The 15,172-nt window shown below is 42.3% G+C and overlaps 1 protein-coding gene across 9 annotated transcripts in view; it reads left to right on the forward strand.

Moving 5' to 3' along the window:
* Window positions 1–2,082: 2,082 nt before the first annotated feature.
* LOC129825060 (triadin-like) overlaps window positions 2,083–15,172 on the forward strand; it is a 55,249-nt gene continuing 42,159 nt past the window's right edge. For 5 of the 9 annotated variants that reach the window (XM_055884798.1, XM_055884801.1, XM_055884805.1 and 2 more), the window contains exons 1-5: window positions 2,083–2,524; window positions 4,368–4,577; window positions 7,023–7,061; window positions 11,351–11,407; window positions 12,582–12,713. In XM_055884798.1, coding sequence (XP_055740773.1) covers window positions 2,506–2,524; window positions 4,368–4,577; window positions 7,023–7,061; window positions 11,351–11,407; window positions 12,582–12,713 — 457 coding nt within the window. In that variant the 5' untranslated portion in view covers window positions 2,083–2,505. Of the gene's footprint in view, window positions 2,548–4,367; window positions 4,578–7,022; window positions 7,062–11,350; window positions 11,408–12,581; window positions 12,714–15,172 lie in introns of all 9 variants that reach the window. The other 4 variants (XM_055884802.1, XM_055884804.1, XM_055884803.1 and 1 more) reach the window with 4 other exon arrangements.

Here is a 15,172-nt window from a genome sequence, read left to right on the forward strand (position 1 = left end):
AATTTGGCAGTACATCCAACCTGCCTCATAGATACAGACCACGTGTATATCGCCATTTGAGTGGTTTGCTGATGTCAACATTGTTTACTGAGTGACCCATGGTGGCGGTGGGGTTATGGTATGGGCAGGCATAAGATAAGGGCAACGAACACAATAGCACAGAGATACTGTGATGAGGTCCTGAGGCCCATTGTCGTGCCATTTATCTGCCGCCATCACGTCATATTGCAGCATGATAATTCACAGCTCCATGTCGCAAGGATTTGTTCACAATTCCTGAAAGCTCAAATGTCCCAGTTTTGCAATGGCCTGCATACTCACCAGACATGTCACCCAATGAGCGCGTTCGGGATGCTCTGGATCAACGTGTACGACAGTGTTTTCCAGCTCCCGCCAATATCCAGCAATTTCACAAAGCCATTGAAGAGAAGTGGGACAACATTCCATAGGCCACAATCAACAGCCTGATCAACTCTATGCGAAGTAGATGTGTCACGCTGCATGAGGCAAATGGTGGTGTCCTGTGTTTAGCTCCAGCCTGAGGATTTGTAGAAAATGCATCAACCTACATTTTATAACCCTCTCATTCTGATTGTTCAAAGTGTTTATATTCTGGCGAACTCAAACTCAAACATCAAATCAACTTGCTTTTCAAACAAAGGCCTACTGCTCATATTCGCAGAGTGTTGTGTGATGCACAGTCATTTCTGCTGAATGAATGATTAGATCCATAGCCAGAAGTTTGACAAACTGACTTGTTGGAAAGGTGACGTCCTACGACGGTGCCACGTTGAAAGTCACTGAGCTCTTCAGTGAGGCCATTCTACTGCTAATGTTTGTCTATGGAGATTGCATGGCGACGTGCTCAATTTTGTACACCTGCAATAGCCGAATCGATGAATTTGAAGGCGTGTCCACATACCTTTGTATAAATAGTATAAAATGGGATCAAATCTAATCTTTGTATATATAGTGTATCTGTGACCAACATATGCATATCTGTATTCACAGTCATATGAAATCCATAGATTAGAGCATAATCAATGTATTTCAAATGACTGATTTCCTTATATGAACTGTAACTCAGTAAAATCTTTGAAATTGTTGCATGATGCATTTATATTTTTGTTTAATGTAGTAACCTGTCAACTTCTTTGCAGCAATGTAACTTTTGGATTCCCCAAACTCAATACTGTAGGCTACTAATATCCTCAGATGAAATGTGTCTTTTCAGCCCTTTATGTGGGTTCAGGGATTAGTCAGCAGTCCAACTGCTTTAGCTTGTCAGAAAGGCTTCTCAGCAGAGGTGTGTGGTTTCCAAGAAAGGAGGGTGGTGAAAATGCATTGAATTTCTTCCACTGAGGTCAACTGCATTACATTTTAAACATGCAATATTCCTCCCTGTGGGAGATTTAAAGGACAAAATCAAACAGCAGCATCAATTTTCATGGATTTCTGTGGTGATTTTGATTCATGTTTTGAGAGGTTCATGAATCTGAGATTCATATAATGTAGATGGTTATATTCCAGAAATCACATCAGATATGCTTTGGCTTTACAGCTGTAAAGATAATCCAGCAATAATTGGAATAACCATGCCTAAGGCAGGCCTTGGTGGCTGCCAGGTGCCAGTCTGTTGACTAGGTACCTAGTGAGTGGGCAGTGACTGACTAGACTGGCTGGCACCCAGATAAGAATATGGGCACAGCTCTTGACAGGTAATGTTGGGAAGCAGTGGTGGTCTTTATCTTGTATTCCATGTTCACAAAGGTAAACACAAGGTAAACATGGCACTTTGGCTGCATCCACTTTGGCTGCTATCAGTCTGGCACCAAGGCCAGGCTAATAGAGGTCTGTAGGCCAGATGAACAGCTCCTGCCTGTGGCCATTTTCCTCCACTGTCAGTGACGTGACGTCTCTGTCTGCCAGTCCCAGTCCCAGGCCAGCAGATGGATACGGCAGTGCAGGAGAGCAGTGCTGATGCCCCCTCTGCTACCCTACTCGATGACAGCACAGGTCTGTTGGAGGGGGTCACGCCCCCAGCCTAAAAAGGCAAAGCAGAATGCAGCTGGTGCGGCTAGCTCTAAGAATAACCCAGGCAGGCAGGGCAGAATAGCCTGGGTTAAGGTTACCTTGAAGCCCCTGTCCCGTCCTAAGCTTCCTGATCTACACCAATCATGGGCAGGGGAAACTTTTAGGCTGGATCCCGAACTCTCCACTGGCCGGCCCTGGAACTTTTTCCCTCGACCTTTTGCTCTCTTCCTGGACATTAACTGAACCTCTTCAGAGACCCTGAGACTGTGACCCTTTGGTATTTTTTGCATTGTGATTCTTTAGGGGGGGATTAAACATCCAGTCCAGACACCAGGTGTAATATATTTAGGGTCTCTTTGCATGGTCCCATCCTCTCCTTGACGACCAGGACTCAAACAGGATTAGCCCTGAGGCGCTGCATGTATTTTTTTCAACACAACTCTGTTGCTGAAATTACATTTTCAAACTGCCATGACTGAGGGAGTCGAAGGTACAGTATCTACACAAGTCTAAGTATGTCTTTACATTTTACTTCCTTATTATAGGTCATTTAATTTGTCATTTTAAATGTTTAAAAACGTGACATAGTTCTGCAGACAATTTAGAAGCTTCTGAAAAATTAGTGTATTTCATGATAGCATAAATGGCTATTTGCTACGCAGCCTTGAAACGCTTGTGACGTCAGCACGGCTTTAAGTATCTTGTACTTCACGTGCACAATCCACATCCATCATCACTGTTACAACTGAGAAAAGTTGACGTTATCTTACTTTTGGGAATCAAACTTAATGATTCTGTCTGATGTACGTTGTTTTCTCTCAGTCTTACACGTCAGTTCCAATAAGAAAGGCTTGATTTGAACAAACATGAGCCTGGGTGTAAAACGTCTATTCAACAGTAATTCAAATAGACCTAGAAGTGAATCAGAGTATATATTGAGGGCACCCAGGAGAGGATAAGATCATACCAGTGTTTTGTTGGCTGACTCTATCAGACTGTATTACTGGCTCTCAATTACTGTCCTGAGATCAGTTGTCATGGAGAACTACTTAGGGTTCCCATGACAGGGACGTCAACTTCAGGCAGCAAGAGGTCAGGAGAGAGGTAAAGTAGATGTGTTGATGCGTACATTATTTTTTATTCTTTTACAGCACCGCACATTTGCGTGAAGCATTCCATCACTATCCCCACTCCACTACTCCTGGATTCCAGGATAATACAACTCTATAAATGCCATTACTGTAACCCTGACAAACACACTCAAATGCACATACATAAACACACACACACACACACACACACCACACACACACACACACACACACACACACACACACACACACACACACACACACACACACACACACACACACACACACACACACACACACACACACACACACACACACACACACACACACACACACACACACTGTGCTAGTCGCAGTATGACAGTATGTATTGTATTTTGTTGAATCAAAGTGAGAAGAAGCAGGGCATATGGTGTTTGTTAGCAGAGCCTCTTGAGTCAGCAGATTGAGGTGATATGGGGACCCATAATCCCCCATTGCTGACAACAGGGTGCAGGCCATGGCGAAGAGATCCAACAGGTGGCCTGAGCCATGCTGGGCGAATACACACATGCACTTATTCTCTTTCTATCTTTCTTTTTCTCTCTCTTTCACACTCACAACATACATACGTTCCTAAACATGCAACACACAAAAATCATGGCGTCTGGAGCGGCATTTCAGTCGGATACTATCTCTGTCATGGGCCGTCTAAGAAAACCCACCAGAGACCCATGCCACCAGCAACAGCTTCTGTCTGGTTTGCACCGGCTTGATTTCACAGTATAAAAGCAGCAGATAACGTTTTAGAGACTGAACACCGCATTCTAACTATTGCACCTTCTCAAGAATCAATGGCTTATTCTGACCTAGTCTGCCACATTCTGGTAAATCGATGAGCAGCCTTGTAAAATGAATCCCGCACATAAAGGTCATATGCTGTGTTTGTAAGGAAGCATGGCCAGCCCATCTCTCTCCATTTAACATCAAATCAAATTGCCACGCTACAGAGATTTATATTCATTTAGAGAGAGAGCTTTTTGATGGCTAAGTCAAAAGATCACAGAGACAACACATTTCACACAAAACATTATATGGATTCCTTTGACACTGTGTACCATACAGTGTAGTACCTTCAGTGTATAGCTATTCCCCTGTCAAAAACTTGTCTCAGTGCAGTCTATTCATGAACTAACCCTTCACTGGGCCTTTATGGTTGGTTCAGCATCAGGCCAACAACCTATCTTTTGTCCTTTCTTCCAGCGCAATCCTTCACCACAACCATGGTCATTGAGAGCAAAAATGGAGAGGCAGGACACCCCCCAGCCAGGGTGACCAAGAGGACCGCGACTGACGACCTGTACACCACCTTCAGTTCCCCTATGGCCTGGATCCTGGTCGTAGCCCTGGTCGTCACCTGGTCTTGTGTGGCCATCATCATGTTTGATCTGATGGACTACAAGGGCCTCACAGGTAAGTCCTGAACCTTTCCTTTCCTCCTTTACTGTTCCTACAACCATGCATTGGGATGTTACTTATCTGTGTTAGGGTTTCGTTTTTGCTTTCTACCTGATACATCATAAGTCTCTGTAGGTTAGAGATAGGCTTCCCTTTTCCTTGTTGGGGCTCATTAGGATGAAAAGGGGCAGTAGTTTATGTGATGCATCATGCATTGAGTAATCTTGGTCGTTTAGACTCTGGTTTTTAATGATGTGGATATAGATATGATCCCATTTTATACTATTTATACAAAAGTATGTGGACACCCCTTCAAATCAGTGGATTCGGCTATTTCAGCCACAACAACAGGTGTATAAAATCGAGCACACAGCCATGCAATCTCCATAGGAAAACATTGGCAGTAGAATGGCCTTTACTGAAGAGCTCAGTGACTTTCAACGTGGCACCATCATAGGATGCCACCTTTCCAACAAGTCAGTTCGTCAAATTTCTGCCCTGCTAGAGCTGACCCGGTCAACTGTAAGTGCTGTTATTGTGAAGTGGAAAGGTATAGGAGCAACTATGGCTCAGCCACAAAGTGGTAGGCCACACACGCTCACAGAACGGGACCACAGAGTGCTAACAATCGTCTGTCCTCGGTTGCAACACTCACTACCGAGTTCCAAACTGCCTCTGCAAGCAATGTCAGCACAAGAACAGTTTGTTGGGAGCTTCATGAAATGGGTTTCCATGGCCGAGCAGCTGCACACAAGCCTAAGACCACCATGCGCAATACCAAGCTTCAGCTGGAGTGGTGTAAAGCTCACCGCCATTGGACTCTGGAGCAATGGAAACAGGTTATCTGGAGTGATGAATCACACTTCACCATCTGGCAGTCCGACAGACGAATCTAGGTTTGGCGGATGCCAGGAGAATGCTACCTGCCCCAATGCATAGTGTCAACTGTAAAGTTTGGTGGAGTAGGAATTATGGTCTGGGGCAGTTTTTCATGGTTCGTGCTAGTTCGAGTGAAGGGAAATCGCTACAGCATACAATTTGTGGCAATAGTTTGAGGAAGGCCCTTTCCTGTTTCAGCATGACAATGCCCGAGTACACAAACCGAGGTCCATACAGAAATGGTTTGTCGAGATTGGTGTGGGTAAACTTGACTGGCCTGCACAGAGCCCTGACCTCAACCCCATCGAACCCCTTTGGAATGAATTGGAAAGCTGACTGCGAGCCAGGCCTAATCGCCCAACATCAGTTCCCAACCTCACTAATGCTCTTGTGGTTGAATGGAAGCAAGTCCCTGCAGCAATGTTCCAAAATCTAGTGGAAAGCCTTCCCAGAAGAGAGGAGGCTGTTATAGCAGCAAAGGGGAGAGGCCAACTCCCTAATAATGCCCATGATTCTAAAATGAGATGTTCGATGAGCAGGTGTCCACATATTTTTTGTCATGTAGTGTAAATAGTCCCTCTTCTAAGGTTTGTTTAATAATTTAGCCTTAACCTTTAGCTTGGGTGAAACAAGTTCATAGATAATGGCTAAAACAGGCGATACAGGAATGCAGCGAGCTCAGTGAAAGCGATAAGGCCCAGTAGCTTGTTGTTTCCAGGCTGGCACTACTTTATCCAACGGCGTGTGGGCTCTCAGGGTAGCCAGGAGCTCATTGTCTGGTTACTAATAGTACTGACAGTGACAAAGATAGATAGGGCATAGCATTGCAGTTTACTGGGCCTGGGCCCTATCTGCAGCAGTTGCTGAGAGGGTTTGGCAGAATTAGCCATGCCTCTCTCCCAGTCAAACAGCTTAGAGTCAAATAGCCAAATAGATTTACTGGTAGATTAGTTTTGAGATACATTGCTTCAGTCAGTAGGGATGTTATTGTATCACAGAATTATGATTGATATAGTTCATTACAACTGTTGCAGACGTAATGGTGAAACTCTCTGTAGAGGGAATGTGTAATGTATTGTATTCTTTAAAGTTGTTTTCAGTGTGATTTTGTGGTTAAAAAATAAAGTTGTACAATGACAATTTTCAGTGTTTGAGAGTTTGCTGTTTGCCGATGTGGATCAGTACGTGCGAGAAATTGTCATTGGTGTACATGGATTCTTTCTCCATTTTCATGTCATATGCCATTCACATTTCATTTCATGTAAAAGGTCTTCCATGTAAGACCTTGCACATACATTTTTGAAGCAAACTTCAAAAGTGGGCCACCATTGTCACGTACTGCAGATCCGATTAACTCACAAGTCACGCTAGTAGTTGAAGGCTGACGTACTCTGGGGGCGTGGAGTCTAGTCCACCAACCCAAAGTCATTCTAGCCTTCACTGAAATCACATGCACCTCACTCCCTTTATTTATTCACTAGAGTTCCGTAGCGACGTTCACGCTCTCATTTCTAATCTAGTTTCCTCCTCTTTTCACCCTGTCCATCCCCATGTGCCATCCTGTTCCCATCCAATAAAAAGATCATACATTATACTGTGACGACCCCTGTTTGCCACCTGGTAAAGACTCTCTGCCTGCAGTGTAGTGCTCATACCCATCTGTGTGTTCGCTTCCGCTCTGCTACTAACAACCTGCATGCTTTAATTGCTGACAGGGAGCAATTGTCACACACTCCAGTCAGTGTTGTGGTGGCTTGATGCTACGCAATAATGGATTCATGTACACATGGTCCATCAAGTGTTGATTCTGGTTCATTCAAGGCTGCACAGGTTACATCTGGTACTAAGTGAGTCTGTACACCCTTTTCACACTAGTAGATTATCGCAATTGAAGTGGACTATTTTGCCTAATAAAACTCACGGTAATGCAGAGATACAGTGTCTCCGTTCTGATGGTAACTCTGATGCCAACCATAGTTGTACATACGTTCATAAAGTCAACCATAATCTCCCTATGTGAATAGTTTAAGGCTATAGCTTCCATGATAAATCCTTCACTGAACTGACTTATTGCTGCTTTGTGATGGAAAAGGTATACAGCCTATTTAGTAGTCACTGGACGTGTCATTTAACTAGCTACTATTTACCTTTTTGTTTGTTTGTAGTTTAACAAAACATACTACAATAACGCTGTAGTGTGTAACATTAAAGTAACAGTCATTACAATAAATGTATTTATGTGTATGTGTGTGTGTGTGTGTGTGTGTGTGTGTGTGTGTGTGTGTGTGTGTGTGTGTGTGTGTGTGTGTGTGTGTGTGTGTGTGTGTGTGTGTGTGTGTGTGTGTGTGTGTGTGTGTGTGTGTGTGTGTGTGTGTGTGTGTGTGTCCATGTGTGTTTTTTACTTGATGTCCAGTGAAATGTGTTTGGTGTATGAAGTGCTCATTTGTGATGGATGTGTAGCTAACTGTACTATTTTAAGTTGGCTGTAGCATTTCCTGCAGCAGCCAATTTAATTTGACCAATTATTACATAACCAGAAAGCTTAAGAATCTATTGAGGCTGTATCACAGTACGTTCTAGAATGTTTTGTGCCAGGTTAAGCTGTAAAGAATGGCGCAACAATTTGAGCATTGCATGTTTTTTTGTGCCCTTACATAATTGAGCAAAATAGGCCACCACGATTATAGGAAAAATACCCATTACATTCACCTGAAATCAGTGCTTGACTTGGATTGAAATAGGTGCCGGTACTCATTTTGGGTGCTTGTACCGTTTATATTTAGTTGCAGGAATTCCTCAATATTTTTTAGATAATATTCGATAAGAGGTGCAAGAACTCAAGCAGAAGAACATTTGAGGTGACAGTACTCAGTTCAGGTGAGCTTCTGCCCAAGTCAAGTACAGCCTGAAATCACTATTATGCTACTGTCAAGTGGTCAGACATGAGCTTTTTAGTCTGATTTATTTGACAGTGTTATTTTAGCCTTATTTCCTGGCAACATGATCCCAATTAATTGTGTGCCAATCGCTCCCATGCATCCGGCCTATGTTAACTTTAGTTGCCTTTCCCGTCTCAATTTATGCACAATTGCCTTGATGCTAACATCCATAATGGCACATTGAGAGCATATCAGCTTGTGTTGGTGCTATTAACTGTGTGGTATTGAGTAATAACTCCTTCTGGCCATGGAGAATGCCTTTCTCTTTGATTGAGTTCTGCATTTGAGAAGGATACACCAATCTGATGTGCTTTAATATTTATAATTGAATATTCTATGTTGCAGATAAGCCTGCAAGGAGAGATATAGATTTCCTCTACAATGCATACTACTGAGCATTGAATGTGGCCAATACCGAAGGTCATCTACGGAGGAATGACCTCCTGACCTCCTGAACCATTCCACATGGAATCATGGGAAGGAATTGACGCTGTGGCCATTTCTATCAAAGCCTCTCAGCCGAGTCATAACAATACAAGAGTCTTTATTAGGTGTAGAAGTCAGACTGTAGCTAAACTATGCCCTTGACCAATGTATTAAACAGTAGACATATTAATTGATAGCAAAAGGACTGGGGTCACGCATCCCTAAATTAGATTAGGATAAGGGGGGTTATGGTTAGCTAAGACTATACCAGGGGATACTGTATGGCACCAGGACAACACATGTGGAATGGGAGGGTGATAATCACCACACAAAACCCTGGCACCATGGATAAACCCTTGAAAGGAAAAACAGGAGCTATGTACATATTAATAAATTACTAGATTTGCAAAAAAGAACAAACACGTACAGTATAATGTAAATACCCATATGATATTAATCTTATATAAGGAAATGGCCTTTTAAGCCACAATCTTTGAGGACAATGTGTAATCTGCACCACAGTAAATGTATGTAACCAACATGTATCTTAAAAATAAGTAAATTATCTATCAGGTATCAATCTGTTCCAATCGAAAGGGTTTTGGTAAAATTGGCTTGTAAGACCACACAGTAATAGCGAAAGAAAGTCTCATGTTCTTGCTTTTAAGAATCGGGTAGCTATATATAGCACTAGGTCCCCTGTAGGATACTGAGCGGTATCACTCTGTCTCTCTCTATGAGGGATGGCTGTGTAGCTGGACGCCCTTTCTTAGACTGGTCCTCTCTGTTCATTTGAACCCCTCACTGTCAGAAAGGAGACTGCCAGAGACAGTGGAATTTACGGGAATAGCTAGAGTACCTGTCAGTCATCATTTCAAATATTTATAGTACTGGACCCAAGTGGATATACAACATGGAGTTTTGGAATTTGTATTATTAAATGTTTTGTATTTTTGTAGACAGTGGTTAGTGACAGCAGATGTCCTATTTCATCCCCACACCCATTAAAAACTACTTTTTGAACACATAAAGAGGTACAGTAGCAGAGAAAATGCTTAATGATTTCACCAAGGTCACAAACTAATAGATGTGTGAAGCAAAAGGCTGTCTTCCCATTATAAAAATGTTAAATGACGAACCTGCCCATTACACAACCATTTAGTTGGACAGCAAATGGGTATTAAAATTGCACTTTTAATAAGATGCAATTTTTCCCACCATGACATTTCAATAAAGGGTGACACTGTGAAAATTAAATACTAAACCAACATTTTGGAACAATGGGCAAGAGTGCTGGCTGTGAGGAAATGGAATTCCCCTTGATGTGCACTGCATAGCCTGGGAGGCGTCCAATTGGAGTTGAATCAATTCTATTGCCATGCCTCCATTGCTTCCCGTTAGAGAGAGGCGGGTAGAGGGAGCGGGGGAGAGTGAGGCAGGGGAGGATAGGGAGAGTGAAAGGGAGGAGAATGGGAGAGAGAGAGGGAGGAGAGGGAGCGAGAGAGAGAGAAAACAGTGCTTTCATTAGCTCCTTCAACTTCCTGCTAAAGAGGGACACCTGCAAACTGGAGCCTGACGGAAGTAGTGTCAGAGACCTCCTGAATACAGGAATGAATGTGTTGCCAGGTGACATGGTGTTAGTTATACTGCCACCCACACTTCACTGGTTTCTCTAAACTAAACCCTCCAAAGTGTTTTGGAACAATCCACATAGCCTTTCCGTAATGAGGAACTTAGTTTGGAGGGTTGATTCCCTTTCCACTCCCAAGTCCCTTGCCTTCTTTACCACTTCTTTCAGGTTAATATGTCATTTATTTCTGTGGATTTAGTTGCAGTCTCCATGCCAGGAACCAGTGTAGATAGAGGACAATGTGAGGGGTTCAAATGCACAAGCATTGAGGGATATATTTTTTTCTGCTTTATGACGTAGGTTGAAGTGCCAATCAAACAAATGCCACTGAATTAATCAGTATTTCATTAGTATTCCTAGTTGGAGTCAATTTCACATTGTTACTCAATGCCATGAATTTTGATGTACTGCTTAAAATCACAGCATTATGTTATTGCACATTATTTATTGGAACAAATTAATCAAGTCAATGAGAATACATTTCAAATAAAAACATGCCAAGCACAGAGGAAGAACTGTTGTTATAGCAGATTCAATAAAGAGTGAAAGACATACTGTGTTTGCTATAGTTACAGCACAGCATGTTGCTGTTCTATCCTGTTTCTCACTCCTATTGCACTATGGGTGTTTACTGTTCGTATGTTGATGTGTTCTCTACACTACGGCCGATCTTTGTTTCCATTGTGATGAACGTCTATGATGACGTTGAGTTCTTCTGTCACCATACGGTGGTTGTGAATCGTGAGTAATTGTGTCTCTGTGCCATTGTTTCTTGTGGTAAGACTGTCCAGTTCTTCCTCCCAGAATGCATCACTCTGGAGTCTGTTCTCCCCGCATTGATCATGTGCATGTGATGGAGACTGTTCACTGTCCCTGTCCCTGTGCCACTGCTTATGTACCTCTCCTCCTAACAGGGGTCTCCCCACCTCCCGCTGTCAGGAAAGTAATTAAGGATGCAGGAAGGTCTAGAGGCAAGCCATTATACTACGCTTTTAACTTTGTCATGCTGATTTGAGGCCTCTGAGGCCCTTAGTGAGTTTGGATTGACATACTGTAGCAACTAACTTTAAAGGAGAAGATAAAACTAATTAATTTAATAAAATTAAAGATAATACAATTGATTACAAGCGACTAATATAGCAAGTAATCAGTCCATTAACTCATGTTATGATAAATACCTTTGGATACACTTGAAATAAGCCTTTAGATATTGTCTTTAGCTGAAACATCTATTTGTTCTGAATTGCATAGACAATTAATTCCCACGTGAATATGTTCAATTCCAGGAACCAAAATGTTCCTTTGTTGAATTTGGCTATATCAACCGTGTTTCCTTAACCCACTCAGTCTGATTGAACACTACTATGGATTAAACAACTAACAATCACTCTCTTCTGAATATCCGTAATACTGCTTTGATAATTGATCACTAAAGAGCACTCAAGAGTCTAAAATGCAATCTCTAAAGACCAGTCAGTCATATTCTGCTGAGAGTTGTCACTAACACAGTGCTGGGGTACACTTCGCTGGCAGTGGTGTCTGACATGTCCTGTGGTGTGTTGCATGTTTACCTGTCATGGATGCCTATTGCCTTCTGTATGTCTCTGCCTCTGACGAAATGGAAATGTCTGTCTCACGCGGTTTGCCTGCACTGCACAGCAGAAAGCTGTAAAGAATGGCGCAACAGGTGGTGGTCTACACCGTATACAGACATTTGAAGTTGCCCATTGGACCATGGATGGACAGAGGATATGTTATACTACATCACATTGGTTCTAGTTGATTAGTTCCAAGCTATAGTTAATAGTCATGTGCACATTCATCTTCATATCTATAGTCTATATTGCTGAATTTGTTCCTGGGTATAAGTTCCTTTGTTGTGATTTGCTTGTTCTCATATTGTTCTCTAAGTGCAGAACATTTGAACGGTGTACAGTATGATTGCATTTGAAAGATTGAGGACAGCATATTGTCAAATGACTGTTTTTATTGTGTATAATATAATGTGGTGGTAATTAATTGGGTATTCCTTAAGTCATTTTGTCCATGTTTAAGAGTGTGTTGAGAAAGGGTGTGTGTAAATGCATGCTGGCTATATTATGCTGTTAAATCTTGGCTCACACAGCCTGTTCACCACACTCTCAGGAAGCATTCAGCATATCAGCTCGGACCCCATGAAAGTGGTGAACGAGGCGGTGGAGGAGTCCACTGACTGGGGCAAACTGCTTCTGACCTTTGTCTCCAGCCTGGTAGCACCCGAGGAGGAGGAAATCGAAGGTATATTTCACAAGTTGTCTCTTGAGCCACCCTAATAATAGATGAAACAACAGCAACAACAGTAACATAATCAACGAACCACCATGTTATTTCAAAAAGAAAAAAAGGGCTGACCCACTGTGACTTGACGAGTCACCTGGCAGGTCATGCCACATTCAACGTCAAGCTGTTTGATTTATACCATTTCACTTCCACCATTTCACCTCTATAGGTTCACATATTCAGTTAATGGCTCCGCTGTAACAATTCAGCCCTTAAGTCTATATGGCTTAGGGTGTGATGCAGGATGAGTCTGGCAGATTGAGAACCTGTGAACCATAGCCAAGCTTCTTTCCAAGGCTAGCTTGTGGTTTAATAAACACTCAACACACGACTGTGTATACCACACATATCAACCCGACACTGTTTATCATATCTCATAGTAGATGATGTATTGTAATATTAAATACAGCACCACGTCCATCTGTACAAGCTAATAACAGAAACGTAGGAGGTGACATTCATTCCCAAATCCGAACTCCAAACTAAAGAACGGGACACTGTTTTCCAGCCTTTCACGCAGAAGAATTTTGAAGCGGAAGAACAAGGCTCTCGACCTACCTCTAACGCCTGTACCACATTTGTGTGTGACTGTTCTAAAAAAAGTAAATAAAGTCATCCAAAGAAAGCATAAATCACCTCTCTCTCTCATCAATCCCTTGCTTGTGTCTTTTCACCACCCACTGTGCTCGCCACGCTCACTTTAATGTGCACATCTCATCTCCAAGCTTGCTCCAAACCATCATTATCAACATTATACTCTGCAGTTCATGTTAGGTGTCTTTCACAACAACATCAGCCCATACAATTTACACAATGTTAGCTAAAGGATATCTGATATAGCCAAGGTGCTAATCTCAATTCCTTAGTTTAGCCTAAGATTCAGCTGGGTATAAATGCATTTTTACCAGCCTTATTGAAACAGGAAGGCAACTTGACATCAGGCATTCAATTTCAATGACAACCTAGCAATTTACTTTCATAAGAGGAGTTCTAAGCATACCACAGTGTGGAGGACAACTACTGTACTACAGTTCAGGGACAAACTTCCTGCTAAACAGTAATGATTTGTGGCAGAGGAATGAACGCACAACAGTGTGATTTGGCAGAGAAAATGTATTAAGTCAATTTAGCAGCAGCACCACACATACAGTAGGCCTACAGCAGCCATTACTGAATCACAGTACAGAATATTAATGTAGGCAAATAAATGTAACTTACAGTTGTTGTGCAGTAAAGGGAACGCAGAATTTAGGCACTGATTTCAGTCCCAATGAAGAAACCAATGTAGTTGTAATATGAACACACACATGAAATTAGAGCTGGAGTGAATCAATTAAAACCCACACAGACGGACTAACTCTATACAGGCAGCTGCTGCATTGTTGTTGTTTTTCTAAATCATACCATATGCCATTCATTACCGGGATGCACACACACTGTTATTAGGTCACTTCTATACGGATGGTATTTCAGATAATAGTATTATGCCATCTGGGGATCAACAGTACCTCTGGCCTTAGAGCAGTGACCGTCTGCCTAGGCCAATAGAGTGCATTAAAATGTAAAAGATACAGTAGGTATTGGGTAAAAACACGTATTAGGAAACAGGCATATGATGCACATTTGAGTTCATTAACAATACAAATGAGCATACTGTGTTGTATACATTCAGTATGACAGTAGCTTATCATCCGAAGGTGTCTGTCAGACAGACTAAAGTTTCTACGTATCTCAACTGACCACTCTGCACCCCTCCTTGCCTCGGTCATATCGGAATCACACGCAAACACACACACATGCGCGCGCACACACACACACACGTAACTGTGACCTCTGCTCCCTGTAAATGACGGAGAGAGTGAGTCTGTGGAGGGGTGGAGGTGCAAGACAAAGGGAGATAATAGAGAAAGAGAGAAAGCAAGAGGGAATGGTCGTCCCCACAATGGCTATGCATAGCTCAGTGGACTAATGCAGAAAGATGCTGACCTGCCTGGCGGTTTGACAGCTGTCTGTGAGTTACGACTCAAAGGGCAGAGACTATTTCGGTCTCACTTTAGAGTAGCTACTCTAAAACAGGCACACTGTCTCACTGTAGCCTAGCCACTCTAACCACTCTCAGGGCACAGTATAGTTTTCAGGTTATGACACCAAAGCAATGCCAACTTCCTAATAGAGAATCATAGCACTAAATAACAAATTATTAAATACATTTCTACCCTGGCCTCAGGATAAACTTTAAAATATTATTTGTTGCTTTAATTTATTTACACAACCTGGAAACTTTATCCCTCAGGCTAATGTGCTTTGAAAGGAGCTGTATCTCAAACACATCCCCAAAACATCAAACACACCCTGGAGAACGAACATTTTCCTCTCACTTAACTTCTGAGGGGGGAAAAAATCATCATGATGTGAAT

Source organism: Salvelinus fontinalis, chromosome 27 (assembly GCF_029448725.1).
Source record: "Salvelinus fontinalis isolate EN_2023a chromosome 27, ASM2944872v1, whole genome shotgun sequence".
Classification (NCBI taxonomy): domain Eukaryota; kingdom Metazoa; phylum Chordata; class Actinopteri; order Salmoniformes; family Salmonidae; genus Salvelinus; species Salvelinus fontinalis.